The sequence below is a fragment of the Pan troglodytes genome, chromosome 1 (assembly GCF_028858775.2).
Source record: "Pan troglodytes isolate AG18354 chromosome 1, NHGRI_mPanTro3-v2.0_pri, whole genome shotgun sequence".
NCBI classification, from domain to species: domain Eukaryota; kingdom Metazoa; phylum Chordata; class Mammalia; order Primates; family Hominidae; genus Pan; species Pan troglodytes.
This window is the reverse complement of record NC_072398.2, coordinates 230,621,351-230,642,414: the sequence shown is the minus strand read 5'-3', so window position 1 is coordinate 230,642,414 and position 21,064 is coordinate 230,621,351. Positions and strand designations below refer to the sequence as shown.

The following is a 21,064-nucleotide window of genomic DNA, read 5'->3' as shown; positions in this document are numbered from 1 at the left end:
AGACAACAGAGACACAGAATCACCCAGAACCAAGAGGTTGGGTTGGGAAGACACGGTTGGGAGGGCAGACATCCACCTCTCCATGCAAAAGAGGAGAGGCCTGCGTGGGATGTGTGCGTGGAGGTGGGGGCCACTCCCAGCCACAACAGTGGCCTAGACAGAAAGGGGATGTAATTCAGCAGAGTCTTCCTGGATGTCACCCCCACCTCAGGGTCTGTGGGAGCTGCATATGGTGCCAGCAAAGGCTGCCGACTGCAGTATGGGCCGGGAGAACTGCCTGGGTCTGCGTGGGCCCCAGGGCAGGGCTCCCTCCGGGTGTTGTCTTCTGTACAAGTGCCATGCTTGTGCCGTTTGCGTGTCCCAAGTGCGAGTGTGCCATTTGCGTGTGCCGCATGTGTGCGTGCTGTTTGCACATGCTGTGTGCATGTATGCCATTTGTGTGTGCTGTGCACGTGTGCCGTTTGCATGTACCATGTGCATGTGTGCCATCTGTGCCATGTGCGGGTGCCAGTTGCATGTGCCATGCGTGTTGGCCGTGAGCATGTGCTGTTTTTGTGTATGTGCCATGCGCGTATGTGCTGCGTGTTGGCCGCAAGCGTGTGCCACGTGCATGTGTGCCATTTGTGTATGCCGTGTGTGTGCTGTGAGCGTATGCTGTGTGCATGTGCGTGCCAGGTGCTTTGCGTGTGTGCCGTGTGTGCTGTTTGCATGTGTGCCATTTGTGTCATGCACGTGCCATTTGCATGCGATGCGCATGTGCCACACGTCGTTTGCTTGCGTGCCATGCATGTGTGGCATTTGTGTATGTGCCGTTTCCGTGTGTATTGTGTGTGCCGTGTGTGTGTGCCGTTTGCATGTGCCGTTTTGTGTGTGCCATGCACGTGCCATGCACTTGCCATGCGTGTGCCATTTGTACCATGCGCATGTGCTGTTTGTGTGCACTGTACACGTGTGCCATTTGCATGTATGCTGTGCACGTGTGGCGTGCATGTGCCATCTGCATGCCATGCATGTGTTCCTTGCGTGTGCTGTGTGCGTGTCCCATGCATGTGTGACATACGTGTGCCATTCGCGTGTACCGTGCACATGTGCCGTTTGTGTGTGTGCCGCATTCCTGTGCTCGTGTGCCAGGTTCGCATGTGCGCCATATTCACATGTGCTCAGTGTGTGCCATATGCATGTGCGGTGGTCATGTGTGTGCCTCACGGGTCCTCCTCACAGCACCATGGGGAAGAGGCACCAGCCAGGGCACACCACCTGGTATCTGCTAGGTCTGCCAGGCCCTAGCTGAAGCTGAGTGCCCCCCAGTTCCCCTGGGAGGGCCTGCGCCTGGAGTCTGGTGTGTCCCCGAGGGCACCCCCAAAGCAACGCAGAGGCAGAGGAGTCCCGGCCCTGCACACCTGGTGCTGCTCCAGCGGCCGCTCATTTGCCTGTGGCCCTTCCTCCCTTGTTTGCGTGCCCCCCTGGCAAACAAACTCTACCCCCAGCAGGAGCCACCTGTGTGCCTGCCACGCAGGAGTGGCCCAGATGGGGATCAGCAGCGTGAGGACAGCTGGCCATGCGGTTCCTACAGCTTCCAGGCATCAGACTCTGGCAGAAGAAGGGCTGAGACCCTCAAGGAACTCTGCTCCCAAGCAGACTGGGAGGGCACCACCACCACCCCAGGGCCCTCCCCAGCTGCAGGGTGGAGGCCTGGCTGGCCGGCTGCCCACTGGCCTGACTGGTCTGCAGGCCTAGGGGGCCCATCCCTGCTGCCCCCGGCTCCGGCCAGCACAGCCTTGAGTGGGAGCCAGAAGCTCCCGGGGCTGGGTAGGAGGCATTTCTGTGCTTATGAAAAGTCCCAGGGCTGGGTGTCTCTGCATCCCTCCCACGCAGCTGAGACCTCAGAGCCCTGGAGGCCCCTTTGCCCCCTCTCCTCTCCACAGCCTGCCGGGCAACTCCAGGAATCAGGGGGTGGCGAGGGGCTCAGCCACAGGCAGGGAACAAGGCCACGGCCAGCGACTGAGCAGAGCCTGCCTGCCGGTCAACGCTGGCCATAGAGCCTGGCAGTGGCCTCAGGCAGAGTCTGACGCGCACAAACTTTCAGGCCCAGGAAGCGAGGACACCACTGGGGCCCCAGGGTGTGGCAAGTGAGGATGGCAAGGGTTTTGCTAAACAAATCCTCTGCCCGCTCCCCGCCCCGGGCTCACTCCATGTGAGGCCCCAGTCGGGGCAGCCACCTGCCGTGCCTGTTGGAAGTTGCCTCTGCCATGCTGGGACCTGCTGTCCTGGGCCTCAGCCTCTGGGCTCTCCTGCACCCTGGGACGGGGGCCCCATTGTGCCTGTCACAGCAACTTAGGATGAAGGGGGACTACGTGCTGGGGGGGCTGTTCCCCCTGGGCGAGGCCGAGGAGGCTGGCCTCCGCAGCCGGACACGGCCCAGCAGCCCTGTGTGCACCAGGTACAGAGGTGGGACGGCCTGGGTCGGGGTCAGGGTGACCAGGTCTGGGGTGCTCCTGAGCCGGGGCCGAGGTGGCCACCTGCGGTTCTGTGTGGCCCCAGGTTCTCCTCAAACGGCCTGCTCTGGGCACTGGCCATGAAAATGGCCGTGGAGGAGATCAACAACAAGTCAGATCTGCTGCCCGGGCTGCGCCTGGGCTACGACCTCTTTGATACGTGCTCGGAGCCTGTGGTGGCCATGAAGCCCAGCCTCGTGTTCCTGGCCAAGGCAGGCAGCCGCGACATCGCCGCCTACTGCAACTACACGCAGTACCAGCCCCGTGTGCTGGCTGTCATCGGGCCCCACTCGTCAGAGCTCGCCATGGTCACCGGCAAGTTCTTCAGCTTCTTCCTCATGCCCCAGGTGGGCGCCCCCCCCCATCACCCACCCCCACCCAGCCCTGCCCGTGGGAGCCCCTGTGTCAGGAGATGCCTCTTGGCCCTTGCAGGTCAGCTACGGTGCTAGCATGGAGCTGCTGAGCGCCCGGGAGACCTTCCCCTCCTTCTTCCGCACCGTGCCCAGCGACCGTGTGCAGCTGACGGCCGCCGCGGAGCTGCTGCAGGAGTTCGGCTGGAACTGGGTGGCCGCCCTGGGCAGCGATGACGAGTACGGCCGGCAGGGCCTGAGCATCTTCTCGGCCCTGGCCGCGGCACGCGGCATCTGCATCGCGCACGAGGGCCTGGTGCCGCTGCCCCGTGCCGATGACTCGCGGCTGGGGAAGGTGCAGGACGTCCTGCACCAGGTGAACCAGAGCAGCGTGCAGGTGGTGCTGCTGTTTGCCTCCGTGCACGCCGCCCACGCCCTCTTCAACTACAGCATCAGCAGCAGGCTCTCGCCCAAGGTGTGGGTGGCCAGCGAGGCCTGGCTGACCTCTGACCTGGTCATGGGGCTGCCCGGCATGGCCCAGATGGGCACGGTGCTTGGCTTCCTCCAGAGGGGTGCCCAGCTGCACGAGTTCCCCCAGTACGTGAAGACGCACCTGGCCCTGGCCGCCGACCCAGCCTTCTGCTCCGCCCTGGGCGAGAGGGAGCAGGGTCTGGAGGAGGACGTGGTGGGCCAGCGCTGCCCTCAGTGTGACTGCATCACGCTGCAGAACGTGAGTGCAGGGCTAAACCACCACCAGACGTTCTCTGTCTACGCGGCTGTGTATAGCGTGGCCCAGGCCCTGCACAACACTCTTCAGTGCAACGCCTCAGGCTGCCCCGCGCAGGACCCCGTGAAGCCCTGGCAGGTGAGCCCGGGAGATGGGGGTGTGCTGTCCTCTGCACGTGCCCAGGCCACCAGGCACGGCCACCACGCCTGAGCTGGAGGTGGCTGGCAGCTCAGCCCCGTCCCCCGCCCGCAGCTCCTGGAGAACATGTACAACCTGACCTTCCACGCGGGCGGGCTGATGCTGCGGTTCGACAGCAGCGGAAACGTGGACATGGAGTACGACCTGAAGCTGTGGGTGTGGCAGGGCTCAGTGCCCAGGCTCCACGACGTGGGCAGGTTCAACGGCAGCCTCAGGACAGAGCGCCTGAAGATCCGCTGGCACACGTCTGACAACCAGGTGAGGTGAGGGTGGGTGTGCCAGGCGTGCCCGCGGCAGCCCCCGCGGCAGGGCGCAGCCTGGGGGTGGGGGCCGTTCCAGTCTCCCGTGGGCGTGCCCAGCTGAGCAGAGCCAGACCCCAGGCCTGTGCGCAGAAGCCCGTGTCCCGGTGCTCGCGGCAGTGCCAGGAGGGCCAGGTGCGCCGGGTCAAGGGGTTCCACTCCTGCTGCTACGACTGTGTGGACTGCGAGGCGGGCAGCTACCGGCAAAACCCAGGTGAGCCGCCTTCCCGGCAGGCAGGGGTGGGAACACAGCAGGGGAGGGTCCTGCCAAGTCCTGGCTCTGAGACCAGAGCCCACAGGGGACAAGACGAGCACCCAGCGCCCTTCTCCTCTCTCACAGACGACATCGCCTGCACCTTTTGTGGCCAGGATGAGTGGTCCCCGGAGCGAAGCACACGCTGCTTCCGCCGCAGGTCTCGGTTCCTGGCGTGGGGCGAGCCGGCTGTGCTGCTGCTGCTCCTGCTGCTGAGCCTGGCGCTGGGCCTTGTGCTGGCTGCTTTGGGGCTGTTCATTCACCATCGGGACAGCCCACTGGTTCAGGCCTCGGGCGGGCCCCTAGCCTGCTTTGGCCTGGTGTGCCTGGGCCTGGTCTGCCTTAGCGTCCTCCTGTTCCCTGGCCAGCCCAGCCCTGCCCGATGCCTGGCCCAGCAGCCCTTGTCCCACCTCCCGCTCACGGGCTGCCTGAGCACACTCTTCCTGCAGGCGGCCGAGATCTTCGTGGAGTCAGAACTGCCTCTGAGCTGGGCAGACCGGCTGAGTGGCTGCCTGCGGGGGCCCTGGGCCTGGCTGGTGGTGCTGCTGGCCATGCTGGTGGAGGTCGCACTGTGCACCTGGTACCTGGTGGCCTTCCCGCCGGAGGTGGTGACGGACTGGCACATGCTGCCCACGGAGGCGCTGGTGCACTGCCGCACACGCTCCTGGGTCAGCTTCGGCCTAGCGCACGCCACCAATGCCACGCTGGCCTTTCTCTGCTTCCTGGGCACTTTCCTGGTGCGGAGCCAGCCGGGCCGCTACAACCGTGCCCGTGGCCTCACCTTTGCCATGCTGGCCTACTTCATCACCTGGGTCTCCTTTGTGCCCCTCCTGGCCAACGTGCAGGTGGTCCTCAGGCCCGCCGTGCAGATGGGCGCCCTTCTGCTCTGTGTCCTGGGCATCCTGGCTGCCTTCCACCTGCCCAGGTGTTACCTGCTCATGTGGCAGCCAGGGCTCAACACCCCTGAGTTCTTCCTGGGAGGGGGCCCTGGGGATGCCCAAGGCCGGAATGACGGGGACACAGGAAATCAGGGGAAACATGAGTGACCCAACCCTGTGATCTTGGCCCCGGTGAACCCAGACTTAGCTGCGATCCCCCCCAAGCCAGCAATGACCCGTGTCTCCCTACAGAGACCCTCCCGCTCTAGATTCTGACCCCAGGTTGTCTCCTGACTCTGACCCCACAGTGAGCCCTAGGCCTGCAGCACGTGGACACCCCTGTGACCATCTGGGCCCCAGAGCCAAGCTGTGTCCCTGTCCCTCTGTGCCCAGACCAGGCCTGCCCAGGTAACCCAGACCCACTGTTCTGGAAAGAGGCCCGGAGGGCTCCCAGGGTCCCCGCAACCCACACCGTGAGCTCCGGAAAAGGACGCAGGGAGGCCCCGGCCAGATGGCTGGAAGCCCAAATCAGGCCCTGCCGACCTGACCATGTCCCACCAGGGCCCCCACCCTGCACCCTGCCAGGCACCACAGCAGTGGGAGGCCAGTGGGGGCACATAGGCATATGCCCAGGGCAGAGCCCGCCGAGGTGGGGGTGGCACCCAGCTTCCTACTCTGCCCCTGGCCCAGTGGGTAAACAGCATCATGACTGTCACCAGTACCAGGGACAGAGCCCAGGTGGGGTGGGGGCGGGGTCCAGCACCACGGCCAGCACCGACCACCAGGACCCCGGAGCCAGCACCATGGACAGAAAACTGCCCACCAGGGTCTGACGCCAGCACCCCGCCAGGCCCACACAGGGTCTCGGGTCAGAGTCCCAGGGTCAGCTCCCAGCAGGGCCTAGGGGAGGCTGGACCAGCTCCCTGTGCCTCATTCCAAGGCAGCCCAACCGGAGAGAAGGGGCACAGGCCACACATCTGTCCCATAAAATTAAACGCTTTTTAGTGTTTAAAATAAGCAGCATTTACACAGAAGCAGCTCTATGTTAACCATCTAGACGCTGGGACTTTGATACAGTATCTACAGCACAGACACGTGGGGGCCAGAGAAGCCAGGAAGGCCGCGGTGTGTGCAGGCCGCGATGTGTGCGCGCAGTGTGTGCGCTCACCAAGGACAGGCCACCTGACTGCCCATCTCCCCAAGACCTCCCCTCCCTGTGGCAGCTGTGCACATCGGGGCCCCTTGACCCTGCGGGCCACGGTCCCTCCCTGCCCTGGCTGGGACACGGTGGGCAGGATGTCCAGCCCTCTCTTGTCTTCCTGTCCCGTCCTCCACGTACTTTCAGACTCCACTGTTGCCGGATGGGAGGGGAGAAGGTGCAGGCTGCTCCAAGGGGCAGCGGCAGGTGGGACAGATGACAGGGTCGCCTCCTCCCCCGAGTCACCGGCCAGGCAATAAATAAATAAATTAGATCCCTACTCCAGACAGGGGGCCTGTGCACCGCAGGGGGTTGCCCCGCGTGGACCACCCTGGGGGCCTGGGCACAGCTGTGCAGGAGGTGGGGGTCAGCCGAGAGCCCGAGGGGGTCTTCCTTATCCCAGGAGGGATCCCCACCAGACACAAGGGGTTGGGAGGTCCGAGGCTCTCGCCGAGAGGCAGAGAGGGAGCGCCCCCAACATGGCTGCTCAGACACAGGTGCTGTCAGGAGCTGGAGCAGCCAGGCTGCCAGGGCAGATGGTGGTGGTCCAGCCTGCCCCCCACCCTGCCTCCCGTCCTGGCCCCCACGAAGGCAAGCCCACGCGAGCTCTGCGTGCGGCAGGACCGCCAGCTCCCCACCTCAGGCAGGGCTGGGGCACGCGCCACGAGTCACATGATGTCCACGAAGAACTCGCAGGGGTTCCCCATAGCCTTCTGGAAGGACTGGCGGCTGCCTGTCAATTCTGGGGGGACGGCAGCCAGCTCCCGGACAGGGGGTCCCCCGGGTGGCCCCCCAACCACTGTATAGGCCTTGGTCGTGGGGTGGGGCGGGGGGAGCCCCGGGGCAGTAGCCGAGGCCTGACTGCGTGGGCTGCTGCCACGGCTGAGCTGGCCGGCCGGACGCTCTCGCCAGCTGCTCCCCACCCCACTCGGTGCCGTGTGATCCGATTCACTGCCACTGCCCCCAGCTCCCGCCGCCCGACGCTCCTTCTCACGGCCCGGGGCCCGGCGGCTGCTCCGGGTGGACCCGCTGCTCTTGCTTCCTGGGAGTGAGAACAGGATGGGGAAGGAGCCTGTCAGCACCAGGCCCGGCCACGTCCAGAACAACCGCCCCCGCCAGGTGACCGGGCAGGAACGGTGGCCCGTGCAGGACGGGTGGGTGGGGCAGCCATGCAGGCGCGAGGACAGGGCCGGCACCCCCAGGGTCGCAGGGGCAGCTGCGGCAGGCATGGGCTGGTGGGGGTAGTGGGAGGCAGGCAGGGTCCTGGGGCAAGCTGGGCGCCCCCACGCCTCACCCCAATGCTTGAGCTGAGGGCCTGGTCTTGCGGCTGAAAGACTGAGGTGCCAGCGAGGGCCCCTCATGCCCGGTGCCCCCGTGGCCATCCTGGATTCCCCACCCAAGGCCCCACTGTCCCCCCGACCCAGGACCCTGGCCGACGGATGACTCAGCTCAGCCCTGTCCTGGGCTCCCAAGACGCAGTGGGAGCTGGAGGGCGTGGCTGGCTGGGGACATGCTGAGGGACGCCGGGCGGGACCCTGGCTTACCGGCCCAAGGTCCACTCCGCTAGTCCTTCAGTCTAAGGCTTGTTCAGCACAAGACAAGGGATAGCACGAGTTACACGCCCAGCTGCCTGGCACCTGCCCGGCACCCACCCGCCACCAGTGGGGACTGACCGCGGGCTGGGTGGGGCTGAAGTGGGCGCAAGCGCCGGTCGAGGGTCAGTAGACACCCAGCGTGGCTTCTCTGCGGTCCCACACCCTCTGGCCGCCTCTTCTCTCTCGCCCTCCTTCCTGGGCCCTCCATGCCGCCACCTGCACCCCTCCCTGGCCTGCAGACACCCCTGCTGGCCTCACCAACCCCACCCACTGGGGCCTCTGCTCCACCAGACAACACCTCAGGAACACTCTGGATCCCCGGCCCCTAAACACAGCCGAGCCAGGGGCACAAGGCTAGGATGCACGGCACCATCCACGTCAGGCTCCCTACCCGGGCTGCAGCTGCCACCCTCCTGTGTCCTGGGGCCTAGAAAGTGACCCTGTCAGACTCCTTGGCCACCCCTGCCCTGTCCTTGTCACACGGCCCTTGGCCACATGGTCTCAGGGCCTCCTGCCTCTACCATAGGAGAACCACCAGCCGCCACCCCTACCAGGCACAGCCGCCCAGGCCGCCAGGCTCCTGGAGGCCCCTCATCCCAATCCCACCCAGATGAGGTGGGGTCCAGGCTGCCCCTGTGTGAGACGCTTCCCTGTCCTCCCCATTCACACTGGCTCCTGGATCCCCCTAGCACTTGCCCTTTCCAGAAGGAGCCCACCCAGGGCCCAAGTACACAGCAGGAGCATGGGATTGGGGTCAGCAGAGAAGCAGGGCGGAGCAGCAGCGAGGTGGGGTGGAGCTGGAGGCGGAGCAGCAGCGGGGTGGGGTGGAGCTGGGGGCGGAGCAGCAGCGGGGTGGGGTGGAGCTGGAGGCGGAGCAGCAGCGGGGTGGGGTGGAGCTGGGGGGCGGAGCAGCAGTGGAGTGGGGCGGAGCTGGGGGCGGAGCCGGGGAAGGGCAGGTAGGGGCGGCGTTCTCACCTTCACTCTGCTGACTCCCGGTGCTGCCGCTACCATAGCTAAAGCCCGGGTCCTGGTAGGCAGGCGGGAAGCAGGGTGGGGGCCCCGGGTACTGGTAGGGGTAGCCCTGACCCAGAGGCCAGGGGGCAGCCGGGTGGGGCAGCGGGGCCAGCGTGTCCTGATCCGAAGCCCCACTGGAGCCACTGTTGAGGTTCAGGGTGGCGAGATCTGGCGGGGGAGGGTAGGTGAGGGCCGCGGAGGGGCCTCCGGCGTTCCCCTCCCCCCCGCCCTGAAGCCTGAAGCCCCCACTCACTGCTGCAGAGATCCCCGAAGACGTAGTAGCACTGCTCGGAGAAGGTGATCTTGTTGACCGTGTGCCGCAGGAAGCCGTGCTTCAGCAAGCTGCTGGCGTACTTCCGGGCCTCCCGCCGCTCCTTGAAGCCCTCCACGTGTGTGTACAGCCAGTCCACCACGTCCGCCCCTGGCCGGCACCAGCGGTCAGCCCGCAGCCTCGAGGCACGCAGCCCCGCCCCGGCACTATCCGCCCGCGGGGACGGCCACTCACCGATGACGGCATTGGCGATGGTGATCTTGAGCCACATGCGGTCGCGGATCTCCAGTCCCGAGTCTGGCAGCTGCATGACCCGGACGACGGCGCTCATGTCACTCTTCACCGTCAGCGGCGCCTCTTCCAGCTCTGCAAGGCACAGACAGCCCCGCTTCAGCCCCAGCATCTGAAGGCGGGGGACTCAGGGCCCTGCACCCCCAGGGGAGCCTCTGGGCAGAGCCTGCGCCAGGGCGCAAGCTGGACGGTGCGTGACAGCAGGGCCCCGGCCCACTGCAGGATGCACCCCCGTGAGGCTGGGGCATGAGCAGGGGGGTTGGACATTTAGTCTCCCACTTCTGCAGACACTTTTCATCAAGATCCTAGGCACAAACTGGGCTGACACCCCACCCTGCAGACCAGGAAGTAATGAGAACAGGGCAGGCCCCTTCCCCTCCCCGCACGCCCCGCCTGAGAGCGCAGGCTGTTAGTCGTGTTAATGGCAGGAAGCAGAATGGAGACCTGGCCCCTGCCTCTGCCCCCGTGGGTGCTCCCTGCATAGGGGCCCTGCGTACATCCCGTTCCCAACACACAGACCATGAGCAGGATGGGCTGCACAAGGTGGGCACGGGTGCCTGTGCACACATGTCTGTGCAGGGAGTTGGGGACAGGCAACACACACGTGTCACAGCCCCATGACGGCCACAGGCAGCCATGCTGGAGGCTGGCAGAGACGCCCCCTCCAAGCCTCGGTTTCTGCTGGGGCCCTCAGGAGCTGCCACTTACGTGGAGCACCAGGCACGGAGCTGGTTAGTGAGGAGGAGCTGGTGCGCGTGACGGCGCTGGAGCAGGGACTCGTACCGTAGCGGGGCAGGGCTCCTGTCAGTGCTGCCGTGTGGGACAGCCAGGCGGCGGGGTCGATGGGCCGCACCGGGTCAGCTGGGTGGCCGCCACGTGGCGATGACAGGCGGACAGATGGACAGGGTGGGAGGACAGGGTGCAGGGCACAGAGGAGAGAGGCCTTCAGGCTAGGTAGGCGCCCCCTCCCCATCCCGCCCCGTGTGCCCCGAGGGCCACTCACCCCGTGGGACGGTGAAGTAGCTTCGGGGCGTTGGGTCCCAGCACTTAGCCACAGTGAGGCTGATGGGCCTGCAGGAACGGTGGTCACACAGCAAGGCCCCCATGGTCCCACCTCCCTGCCTGGCCCCTCCCGCTCCAGCGCCCCCAGCCCTCACCCCGTCTGGGAAACGATCTCCCGCAGCACCCGCACGGCATCGTCATTGCTCATGTTTTCAAAGTTCACGTCATTCACCTGCAGGAGTGGGGATTAGGGTGGTGCAGGCAGGGTGTGCAGCTCAGTCCACCGCCCCCACAGACCCACCCGCAGCCGCACGTCCCCCAGCAGCCCCCGCAGACCCACCCGCAGCTGCACGTCACCCCAAAGTCCCCACGGACCCACCCGCAGCCGCACGTCACCCTGCAGCCCCCACAGACCCACCCGCAGCTACATGTCACCCCGCAGCCCCCACAGACACACCTGCAGCAACACGTCACCCCAAAGTCCCCACGGACCCACCCGCAGCCGCACGTCACCCCGCAGCCCCCGCAGACCCACCTGCAGCAACATGTCGCCGGGCTCGATGCGGCCGTCAGCGGCCACAGCCCCGCCCTTCATGATGGAGCCAATGTAGATGCCGCCGTCTCCACGGTCGTTGCTCTGCCCCACGATGCTGATGCCCAGAAAGTGATGTCTCTCTGCAAGAAAAGCCATGAGCCGCGGCCAAGCCCCTGCCCCTGCCCCCAACCCTCGCCCCAAGGCCTCACCCATGTTGAGCGTGACAGTGACGATGTTAAGGGACATGGTGGAGTCGGTTATGCTGCTGAAAGAGGAGGCCTGTGGAGGGGAAGGGGCGTGTGTAAAGGGCACGGGGCTGCCCGACATTGACTTCGCCTCCCCAGCCCCGCCCTGCTCCACCCAGCTGCCTACCCGGTCCGCCTGCCGAAGGCGCTGCTTCCTCCGCCGGCGTTTGTGCTTCCGGATGAGCCTGGATGAGGTGCTCTGCTCCGTGGAGCTGCTGAGCCTGGGAACAGACTGTCAGAGCTCAGAGGAGCTGGAGACATGGGTGGGGGGTGGCACCCCGCTCCCCCAATGCTGGGTGGGAATCGGGGGTCTAGGCCAGGCTTGTTCCAAAGCAGGCTCAGTGCCTGACGTCCACGCCCCAGGCCCTGCACACGTGATACGCATATGAGCACACACGAAAATCCCAGAGACAGGCAAACTGGGCACAGACACATGTAGCCAGATCCACTACTGGCACACCTGCACACATGCACACCTGCACACACATGCACCCCTGCACACACGCACACCTGCACACATGCACACCTGCACACACACGCACCCCTGCACACACGCACCCCTGCACACACGCACCCCTGCGCAAGGCACACATGCACACCCTGCACACGCACGCATGCACACACGCACACCTGCACACGCACGCGTGCACACACGCACACCTGCACACACGCACCCCTGCACACATGCACACCTGCATACTCACACATGACACCTGCACACACGCACCCCTGCATACTCACACATGCACACCTGCACACGCACCCCTGCACACACATGCACACCTGCACACACGCACCCCTGCACATACCTGCACACCTGCACACAGGCACACACACCTGCACACACCTGCACAAGAACGCGTGCACACGCACACACCTGCACATACACACCTGCACGCACACCTGCACATACACCTGTACACGCACACCTGCACACACGCACACATGCACACACCTACACACACCTGCGCACACGCACACACGTGCATTGTGAAAACACTCCTCACGTGCACACTGTGAAAACGCACCTCACACACACATACGTGCACACACAGACGTGCATCATGTACATAAACGTTTGCACACAGGTACATGCACAGACACATGTGCAATGTGAAAACACCTCACACAGACACACATGCACAAGCAGACACGTGCATCATGTACACATTTGCACGCGGGCACACAGGCGCACACACGTGCACAGTGAAAACACCTCATGTGGAACACGTGCACAAGCACACGTGCATCATGTACACAGACATTTGCAGGCACACACATGCACACACGTGTGCAATGTGAAAACACCTCATGCAGACACACACATGCACATCATGTACAGACATTTGCAAGTGGGCACACAGGCATACGCGCCCACAGACACTCCCACACACCTGCTCGTGCTGCCATCCTCGTCCGAGTCCACAAAGCTGCTGGACTCAAGCTCGCTGCTGAGGGCGGTGGACGCGCTGTCTGGGGGCAGCCCCACATCCCGCCGTCGGTCTCCCCTTGGGTGCCCATTGGTCCGGGCGGCTGCGGGGGCAGCAGGTTGGGAACTGACTGCAGGGTCTCCCAGAGGTCATGGGTTTGGGGCTGCCTGGGCAGTGCTGCATGCCTGTGGGTCTGGGAGCTGGCGGCTCAACTGTAGGCTCGCTGGGCCTGTGCCTCCACCCAAGCACCGCCACTGGCTGGGGGACAGGAACTGCTGTAGTAGGAATATGGCTCATGGGGGTCCCAGGGAGGCTGGGGGTCCACAGCTGGGCAGACATGACCACTGTACCCTCCTCGCGGTTCCGGCGTCGGGCACGCTCCCGCCGGTGACTGACCATGGACTCCGTGCCTGTCTCGTTGTCCATCCCGTCACGGCTGCTGGCCACGTTCGGGCTGTGCAACAAGAGCAGGGTGGGTGGGGAGGCCGTGGCCCCAGCCCCTCAGATGCCGCCCAGCCCAGCCTCCCCTCGCCTGTGGGACCCCAGCCCCAGCAGGTGCCATGCCCGCCTACTGGCCCAGGCAGGCCTCCCTCCCCTGTTGGCCAGCAACCCCCATGACAGGCTTGGGGTAGCAGGGCCCAGCGCCCACAGTGTCCTTACTGGAAGGAGGGGGGCCGGGAGTCCCCGATGCCGCCTGTCCGCTCAAGAGGCGGGGGCAGGTCTGTGTGGCTGTCCGTGCCCTGGGACCCCGCATCCGAGTGAGCACCCTCAGCCAGGACCAGCTGTGGAGGGAGCAGGCATGCTCAGGGGAGCCCACCCGCCTTCAGGACGCCTCCTCAGGGCACCCAGGGAACAGGGGGCCAGCAAGCTGCCCTATCCACACCCAGCCTGCCAGGGCTTCCCCACACCCACCACCTCCCCCAGGAAGAGCCCCACCCTGGAATGCTCCCCAGGCGAGCCTTCGGGGCCAAGACACAGGGGCTCACCCAGGAGACCACGCGGCCGTTGAAGCAGGGAAGCTTGGCATTGTCATCAAAGATCTCCTCCTTCACCACCCTGTGGGCATATGCTGCCGTGAGGCCCCACCTGGGGGGCCCAACCCTGCGGTTCTAGAGGTGAGGCCTGGAGAGCAGGCGCTCCTCCTGCCCGCAAAACATCACTCTGTGGACACCCCTGCTAGTGCATTCTCCTCTTGGGAACCGTCCTTCCTCTCCATCACATCCTGGGCCCCCACCCCCCTAGCATGGGGACAGTGGCTGTGGACATCCTCACAGGGGCAGCTCAGCCAAAGGCTCTCAGTCCCCTGCAGCGTTGGTCCCCAGCCCCCAGGTAGGGGGACAGCTAGGGTGAGGCCTCCTTGGGAAAGCCCCCGTGCCCAGCTGCCCTCGGTTCATGTATGTGGTGGCCCCAGACGCTGTCTCCAACTACCCCCACCTCATCTGTTCCTGGGGCTTGGAGTCCCCCCCCCAGGGCTTCCCCCACACTGGGACTCCTCAGGGCCAGGCCCCAGCCTCCTCAGCAGCAGCAGCTGCACCTACCGGGCCCCAAGGCTCCCCAGGCTATTCCCTGTCCCTTGCCCCAGACCTCAGGTCCACCGCTCCACCTCCCAGCCAGCTCCAGACCAGCCACCCACCCCTCAACAGCCAGGGCATCAGGCCACCTGCACCCACCCCTACACTCAGACCTGTCATTCCCAACCAGGAGCCCAAATCCCCCAGTAGCCTCCTCTCCATCAGGCCAGCCATGCCCTATGGCCCCACTCCACCCTCCTGGCGTCTCAGGAGCAGCCTCAGGTCCCAGGCCCTGTGCCTGCCTGCCCAGGGTCAGGCTCTGTGAGGGCGGGGCTTTGCCTGACCCCTGCCCTGCACCCCTAGTCAGGCTCACAGTCCACGCACAAGGACTCTCAGACCCGACGGACAGACGTAGGTGGGCTGGGAGGGCCCACAGGTCCCCAGAGGCCGCCCACCACCCTCCTGTCCTGTCCACCTAGCCAGGGAGACAAAGACCTCCACTCACCAAACCTCCCTGCACCTCAGGACCTAGAGGGGCAGTAGGGGATTCGGAGCCGGCAGGGCCCCCAGGAGAGCAAGCTGGCCAGGTGCCTCACCAGTCCACCCCCAGGTCAGATGGGCTTGGGAACGGGGCAGAGGGCACCCAGGCAGGCCACAGAGGGTCAGGAGACACGAACCAGGAGGAGGCCGGGTGACCCGAGCTCAGAGTTCAGAGGGCAGGGTGGCAACCCACACAGCACAGAGGGGATGGCTGGGCAGGGGCAGGTCCCCGGGCCAAGGAGCAAGGCAGGCAGGGCTGTGGTCGACACTCACACTGTGACCTCTGAGGGCCCAGGCAGCAGGCTGGGTAGGATCTGGACGCCGCCTCGTGGCACCCTGCCCTGCCCAGCATCATTTTCCACGCCCGGGACTTGGGCCCAGTGGAGAAATGGGAGCCCAGAGACAGGGCTTGGCCTGGCCGCACACCTGGCAGGAAGCGGCCTTGTGGCTGCTAGTCCCACTGCGAGCTACAGAGCCACCCCGACTGGCCGCTCCAGGTCCCCTGACCCCGGGGCACCTTGACTCAGCCAGACTCAGAAGCAGCAGGTAGCAGGAGGCCCCCGGCAAAGTGGCAAACCCACACTCTCACCCAAGCCCTGGCCCACCCACTTGCTGGGAAGAGGCCCCAAGCCTCAGGGCAGAGTGGACAGCAGGCAGGGCCAGCCCAGGTGGGAGCAGGGACCCCTACCTAGCCCTCTGGGGTCCTGCAGCTGCCTCCCCAGGCCTCCCAGGGCCAGGCCATGGCCATGAGGTAGACGCCCCCAAAGAGCAGAGAAGGTCACTTCTCAGACCCCTCCACGTCTGCTGCCCCCACACAGGAGCCTTCCCAGGTAAGACCATGACCCCATGCCAGGCTGAGGCCACCACAGTGAGAGGCTGTCACACCTGAAAGGCTGGAGCAACCCAGGGTGAGGCGGGCCCCACGGACACCAAGGCCACCACCAGCTGCCGCCAGGGGGCCAGGGCCCGCAGTGAGCCCTTGTCTCTAATGGACCTGACCACAGCAGAGACCCTGGCAGGGTCCCCACCTCAGTCCCTGACACACGGCCCCAGGTGGCCTGGCCGGCAGCTTCTCCCCTGCCACACCCAACCCCAGCACCCTCTGACTCACCTGAGGGAGACACTCAGTCACCCAGCACCCTCTGACTCACTGGAGGGAGACTCGGCCACCCAGCACCCTCTGACTCGCCGGAGGGTCACCCAGCACCCCAGGACAGCACCCACCTGGCTCCACCGGAAGAGGGCCCTGCCCCCTCCCACCATCCAGAGTGGCCCAAGCCCGCACGGCCCACCCAGCCAGGGCCTCACGAAGACCCCAGGCTGCCTGGGATGTCCCTGCCCCCTGCCCCCTCACAGATGTCCAGCCAGGACCCAGAGGCCCTACTCACTCCGCCCTCTTCGGCCCAACAGGGTGTAACAAGTCCTCCCTTGCCCCCAGTGGCAGGGTGCAGACCCAAGCCTGGCTGGGCCAGGAGAAAGGCAGCAAGACCCAAACAGCACAGAGGGAAGGGTGGGGTCTGCCTGGGGCTCCAGGGGTCAGCTACCCAGGTCCCAGGCAGAGCCCTGCCGTCCCCACCCCAGCCAGATGGGGGAGGGTGCTGGAGGCTGGCCAGGCATTGGGGGCGCACCCACCACCCGGGGTCCCCGCGCATCTGTAGCAGCCTCCGCTGAAACTCACGGCAGCTGCCAGGGGCGCCCCTGCCAGCACTGTGCCCCCACCTTGGGATTCCCTGTGAGGCCTGGCTAACCTGTGTGCTGCCCCCACAGACCCGCCCCGGGGAGGAATCCACTCAGAGGCAGCGCCCTGGGAGCCAGCATGGCCACACAGGATGCAGAGAACCCTCCAGACTCCCAGAGGACACAGCCAGCTGCCCTAGACGTGGCGTGGTCCCGAATGTACCCCATTCTCCCAAGGCGGAGCAGGAAGTTGGCAGGGGTAGCTGGCCCAGGACAGGCGGCGCAGAGCCATCCTGTGCCCTCAGAGCCCCCTGTGCACGCCCCAGGTCAGGGCCCTCAGCCTTGGGGGTCTGTGGCCTCCCAACCCCTGACCCCAGAGCCAGCGGCTCTCCACCAGCCTGTCCCCTGGGTGGTGCCGAGTCCTGGGATCTCTCTGTGCCCCTCCCCCGGTTCAGGACACACAGGCTCAAGTGTCCCTGCTAGGCCATGGCTATGAGTGCAGTAGGTGAACTGCCTGGACCCTCCCAACACCAGGGAGGCACTCAGGGCACAGAGAGGCTGAGTCACAGACCCCAAGTGGCACAGTCAGGGAGGGCGGAGTGGGAACTACCCCCGCAGCCCAGGCCAGGCAGAGCCTCCCCAACTCCATAGCTCCCCACAGCACCATCCAGGACACAAGGAGCTGTCACAACACCGAGGCCCATGGCAGGCGGCCCTGGGGACCAGGGCTTTGGGCCCACAGCCTTGCCTCCACCCATCCCCCAGTCCCAGGCCTGGGTCACCCCCACCTTGGAGATGAGCTGTGGGAGCTGTGCCCAACAGACAGCCTCGGTGCCAAGTCCAGCAGGCCCAGCATCCGCCACGCACCCAGCAGTGGGGACCCGGAGCCAAACACCCTCCCTCCTCTGCCTCGGCCCAAGGCTGGGCGAGACCCCCTGCCAACCACCAAACCCAGCACCAGGCAGAGACCCTCCGCAATTCTGCCCTCCTCCCAGCCCTGGGGATCTTGGGTCAGAATAGCTGTGACCAGGGCATGAAAAGTGGAGGACAGGCGGGGGACCTTCACCCACTGGGCCAAAGCCGTGCGTGGCGAGTGGGGTCCAGACCAGGGCACGTGGCTGTGGCCACGACACAGGCTCCCTGCACTGCAAGGTGGTCAGTCATGCTCTGGAGCAGAGGCTGGGGAACCAGGGCTGGGCTGAGAATGCAGTGGGGGTTGGCGCAGGAACCCCCGACTCACCAGGGCTTCCTCAGCGTCCCCAGCCTGAAGCTCCCTCTCTTATGAAGGGCACCCCAGACCAGCGAGGACCTGCCTTTTCGTCCCCCCATCTCCAACTACATTCATTTGGCATCCAAAGCCAGTGTCTAGTTCAGCAATCGCTTAAGCTAAAGTATTACTGACCAACCAGCCCCTCCCACGGGGGTTCTATTCCACAGAACAGACAGTGCTGAGAGGTCTGTGGGTAGAACTCAGGGGAAGGGATGAAGGAAGTAATTGATGAGGGTCCTCCGTAGGCTCCTGAGGCCACCTGCCAGAGGACCAGGGAGGACACAGAGCAAGGCCCCCATCCCAGCCAGAGGACCTGGGAGGCTACAGAGCAAGGCCCCCGTCTTGGACCTCCAGCATCACCCCAGTCCATTCTTTCCAACCCCCACAGCCCAGCCCAGCCCAGCCCTGACCTCTGCAGCCCCACTGACTCCCAGCCCCCTGTAAGTCTGCAGCCTCCAAAGCTGTACACTGAAGCTCCCCTGTCTCTTTCCTGGCCGCATCCCCAAGCCTGCCTCGACACCCAGACCTGCCCACCCTGTTCCCAGGCCCGGGCACCCACGCGTCCTCCAAATGTGCCCAGCAGGTGCAGCCACTGCTGGAAGTGCACTAGGGCAACAGCCAGGGGGCAGCCCCCAGTGGGTGTCAGGAGCAGAAGGCGGATTCCCCCAGGGCTTCATCCCAGAGCATGGTCCAGGAGCAGAACCTGGGGGCTGGGCACCTCCTCACTACGCATTTCCTGGTGGCACACATTTGCAACAAAGAGCATTAGTGACTTTGGTAACTTTCGTTAGAATAATAAACTAAGTTAAAAACAAAAGTACCTGACACATGCCCCATGCTCAAGGCCAAAGCAGCCCAGGCCCAGAGAAGCAGGGACTGCAAGGTGCCCCAGCAGGGGAGGAGCCCGGACCAGACTCAGAAAACAAACCGCCCCCTCCTGCCCAACCTGACCGGAGCGGGCAGGAGGGCCGCTGAGCCGAGTGGGGAGCGCCCAGCCTTCAAAGGCTGCCAAGGACGCACCCTGCCCTCTCTGCTTTGCCTGGTCGTGGGGGTGGGGAAGGAAAGTACAGCTGTCCAGATGTCCCTTGGGCCCCCCTGAGAGCCCCAGAGCGGACCCAGCCTGACTGGACCTGGGGCTGCCTGAGGACCCTGCAACCACAGAATCCAGGAAACAACCTTAATGTCACAATCCCAAGAAGCGGCCACACACAAGGACACGGCTTGCCGGAGGCTCACCTCCTGCAGCCACGAGGCCTGAGCTCGCCCCCAGCACTGTTGAGCTGGGACTAGGGACTCAGGTTACTGGTGGCTGGGCCGGGCCAGGCCAGGCCTCAAGCAGACGGCCAGGCTCCTGCTCCCTGTCCCAGAGGGCCCAGCTCAGCACAGCAGGGGTCTCCTCGCCTGGGACACCACCACCGAGGCCCAGCAGGGAGACGCTGACCCAGGCTGCCCCGAAACAGCAGATGGTCTGGGCTGCTCCGGGAACGCAAGTGCTTTGTGGCTCAGTGGGGACGGGGCCCACAGGGAGCTCAGGACACGGGTAGGCGAATAAAGTTTCATGGTCACCAGTGGCCCTTGACCTCCACCCTGTCACAAGGACCCTGCAGAAGGGGGCCAGGAGAACCTGTCTTGACCCTCGGGAAGCTTCTGCAAACCCTAGCAGACAGGTTGGTGAACCTGTACCCCCATGTCTCCCCATCCCAGCTAGGGAACCCCACCCTGCTTCCTTCCCACTGACACGCCCCTGACCCCAGCCCGCACCAACGGCAGGCGCTCCCGGCCAGCCCCGGTGGAAGCGATGCGGCCGACCGAGTCTGACACGGGCCAAGGCAGGACTCGGGGCCGGGAAGCTGGGGCCAGGGACGCCGGGAACCCCGCCTGCCATCGCCCCGCTCCACGGACAGGTGGGCGCGCGCCGCACACGGGCCGAGGCCGCCACCCGCGCCGCATCTAGCGGAGGCGCGTCGCGGTCGCAGGTCCCCGGGGGCGCGAACGGCTCAGGACCCCCGCCCCGTCCCCGCGCGGGCAGGTGCGACCCCCGAGTCCGCGCCAGGCTCGCGCAGGCCTCGCGGCCGACTGACCCGAAGTCCTGGTCCATGGACTTAAAGAAGAATTTGTAGGCGTGCACGGGCCGGTTGCTGAGCACGTTCTTGAAGTCGGCCAGCGTGACGCGCTCGGGGGCCACGGGCAGCTTGACCAGGTACGGCGTCTCCTCCTCGTCCATGTGGTAGATAATCTTGGTCTCCGCCATGGCGCGGCGGCGGCGCGGAGCCCGCGCGCTCAGGGCCCGGCCCGGGGCTCGGACGCGGGGCGCTACCCTCCCGCCCGCCTGCGCCCCGCCCGGCCCGCACCGCTCTCGGCCCCGACGCTCCGAGGCCCCCGGGCGCCCCCGCCCGACCGCCCAGGCCCCGGCCGCCGCCCCCGGCTCCCGCGCGCGTCCCGACTGCTGCCCCGCGGCCCGCGGCCGCCCATCCGCCCCCGGCCCGGGAGCGGCGCGAGGGACGCAGCACGGAGGGCGCGCTCAGCCCCGCCGCCCTCCCGCCTGCGCCCCTCGGGCCGCGCCGTTAAAGGGACCGCCCGGCCCGGGGCCCTGAGCGTGGCCGCGGGGGGGCGCCCGAGCGCGCGGCGTTGACGTCACGGGAGCGCGCGGCGGGGGCGGGGCGCGGCTGCGCAGACGGAAGCACTCCTCGCTCGCCCCGCCCCGGCCCCGCCCCCGCGCGCGGGCCCGCGCTTCCTTCTGCTCCGGCGCCTGCGACGCGCGCCGCTGGCTGTGGGCCCGTGGGCGCCGGGGCGCTAGGGTCGGGCGGAGGGACCCCGGGGACGCCGGGTGCGCGGCGCTGAGGTGGCGCCCGGTCGCTCTGCGCCACCGCGAAGGCTCCCGACTCGCGTGCCCTCTGCCGGGTCCCACGGGGTCCAGGCAGCAGGCCGAGCGGATGCGGGGCGCGCGGGGGCGCGGGCGTGCACGGAGGCGTCGGAGCGCCCGGCGGCGGGAGGGATTTAGTCCTGGGGTTCTCCGCAGGGCAGGGGAGACTTCCGAGGCGTCCCTTGAGGCCGCGGGGCGTCCGCGCTTACTGTTCCGGGACTCGCGGGGCTGGAGGCCTTCCCGACCCGACCCCAGCAGGAAGCGCGGAGGCCACTAGAGGGCGGCCCAGGATGGGGAGAGTGAGGAGGGGGCCTGGACGGGGCTGGAGCGATGGGGAGAGTGAGGAGGGGGCCTGGACGGGGCTGGAGCGATGGGGAGAGTGAGGGGGCCTGGACGGGGCTGGAGCGATGGGGAGAGTGAGG

The 21,064-nt window shown here is 66.2% G+C and overlaps 2 protein-coding genes across 5 annotated transcripts; one reads left to right on the top strand and one right to left on the bottom strand.

The window, feature by feature from the left end:
- The first annotated feature begins 1,509 nt into the window (after positions 1-1,509).
- TAS1R3 (taste 1 receptor member 3) lies at positions 1,510-6,217 on the top strand. Of its 2 annotated transcripts, XM_003307748.6 has the most exons (6): positions 1,510-2,440; positions 2,542-2,842; positions 2,928-3,710; positions 3,825-4,028; positions 4,163-4,283; positions 4,410-6,217. In XM_003307748.6, exons 1-6 carry the CDS (start codon positions 2,250-2,252, stop codon positions 5,366-5,368), a joined length of 2,559 nt encoding a protein of 852 aa, XP_003307796.1. In that variant the 5' UTR covers positions 1,510-2,249; the 3' UTR covers positions 5,369-6,217. The 2 variants fall into 2 exon arrangements, with proteins under 2 accessions (XP_003307796.1, XP_016807477.1); XM_016951988.4 differs by having other exon boundaries at positions 2,131-2,440; positions 4,163-5,495.
- Positions 6,181-20,383, bottom strand: DVL1 (dishevelled segment polarity protein 1). 3 transcript variants are annotated; one of them, XM_016958250.3, is made up of 16 exons: positions 19,861-20,131; positions 13,768-13,837; positions 13,442-13,563; positions 13,132-13,235; positions 12,746-12,884; positions 11,479-11,572; positions 11,316-11,385; positions 11,107-11,246; positions 10,727-10,803; positions 10,573-10,640; positions 10,278-10,430; positions 9,513-9,644; positions 9,261-9,428; positions 8,969-9,175; positions 7,943-7,980; positions 6,181-7,440 (listed from the first exon to the last, which is right to left on the bottom strand). In XM_016958250.3, the coding sequence occupies exons 1-15, from the start codon at positions 20,028-20,030 to the stop codon at positions 7,970-7,972; spliced, it is 1,725 nt and encodes a 574-aa protein (XP_016813739.1). In that variant the 5' UTR covers positions 20,031-20,131; the 3' UTR covers positions 6,181-7,440; positions 7,943-7,969.
- Positions 20,384-21,064: the final 681 nt, after the last annotated feature.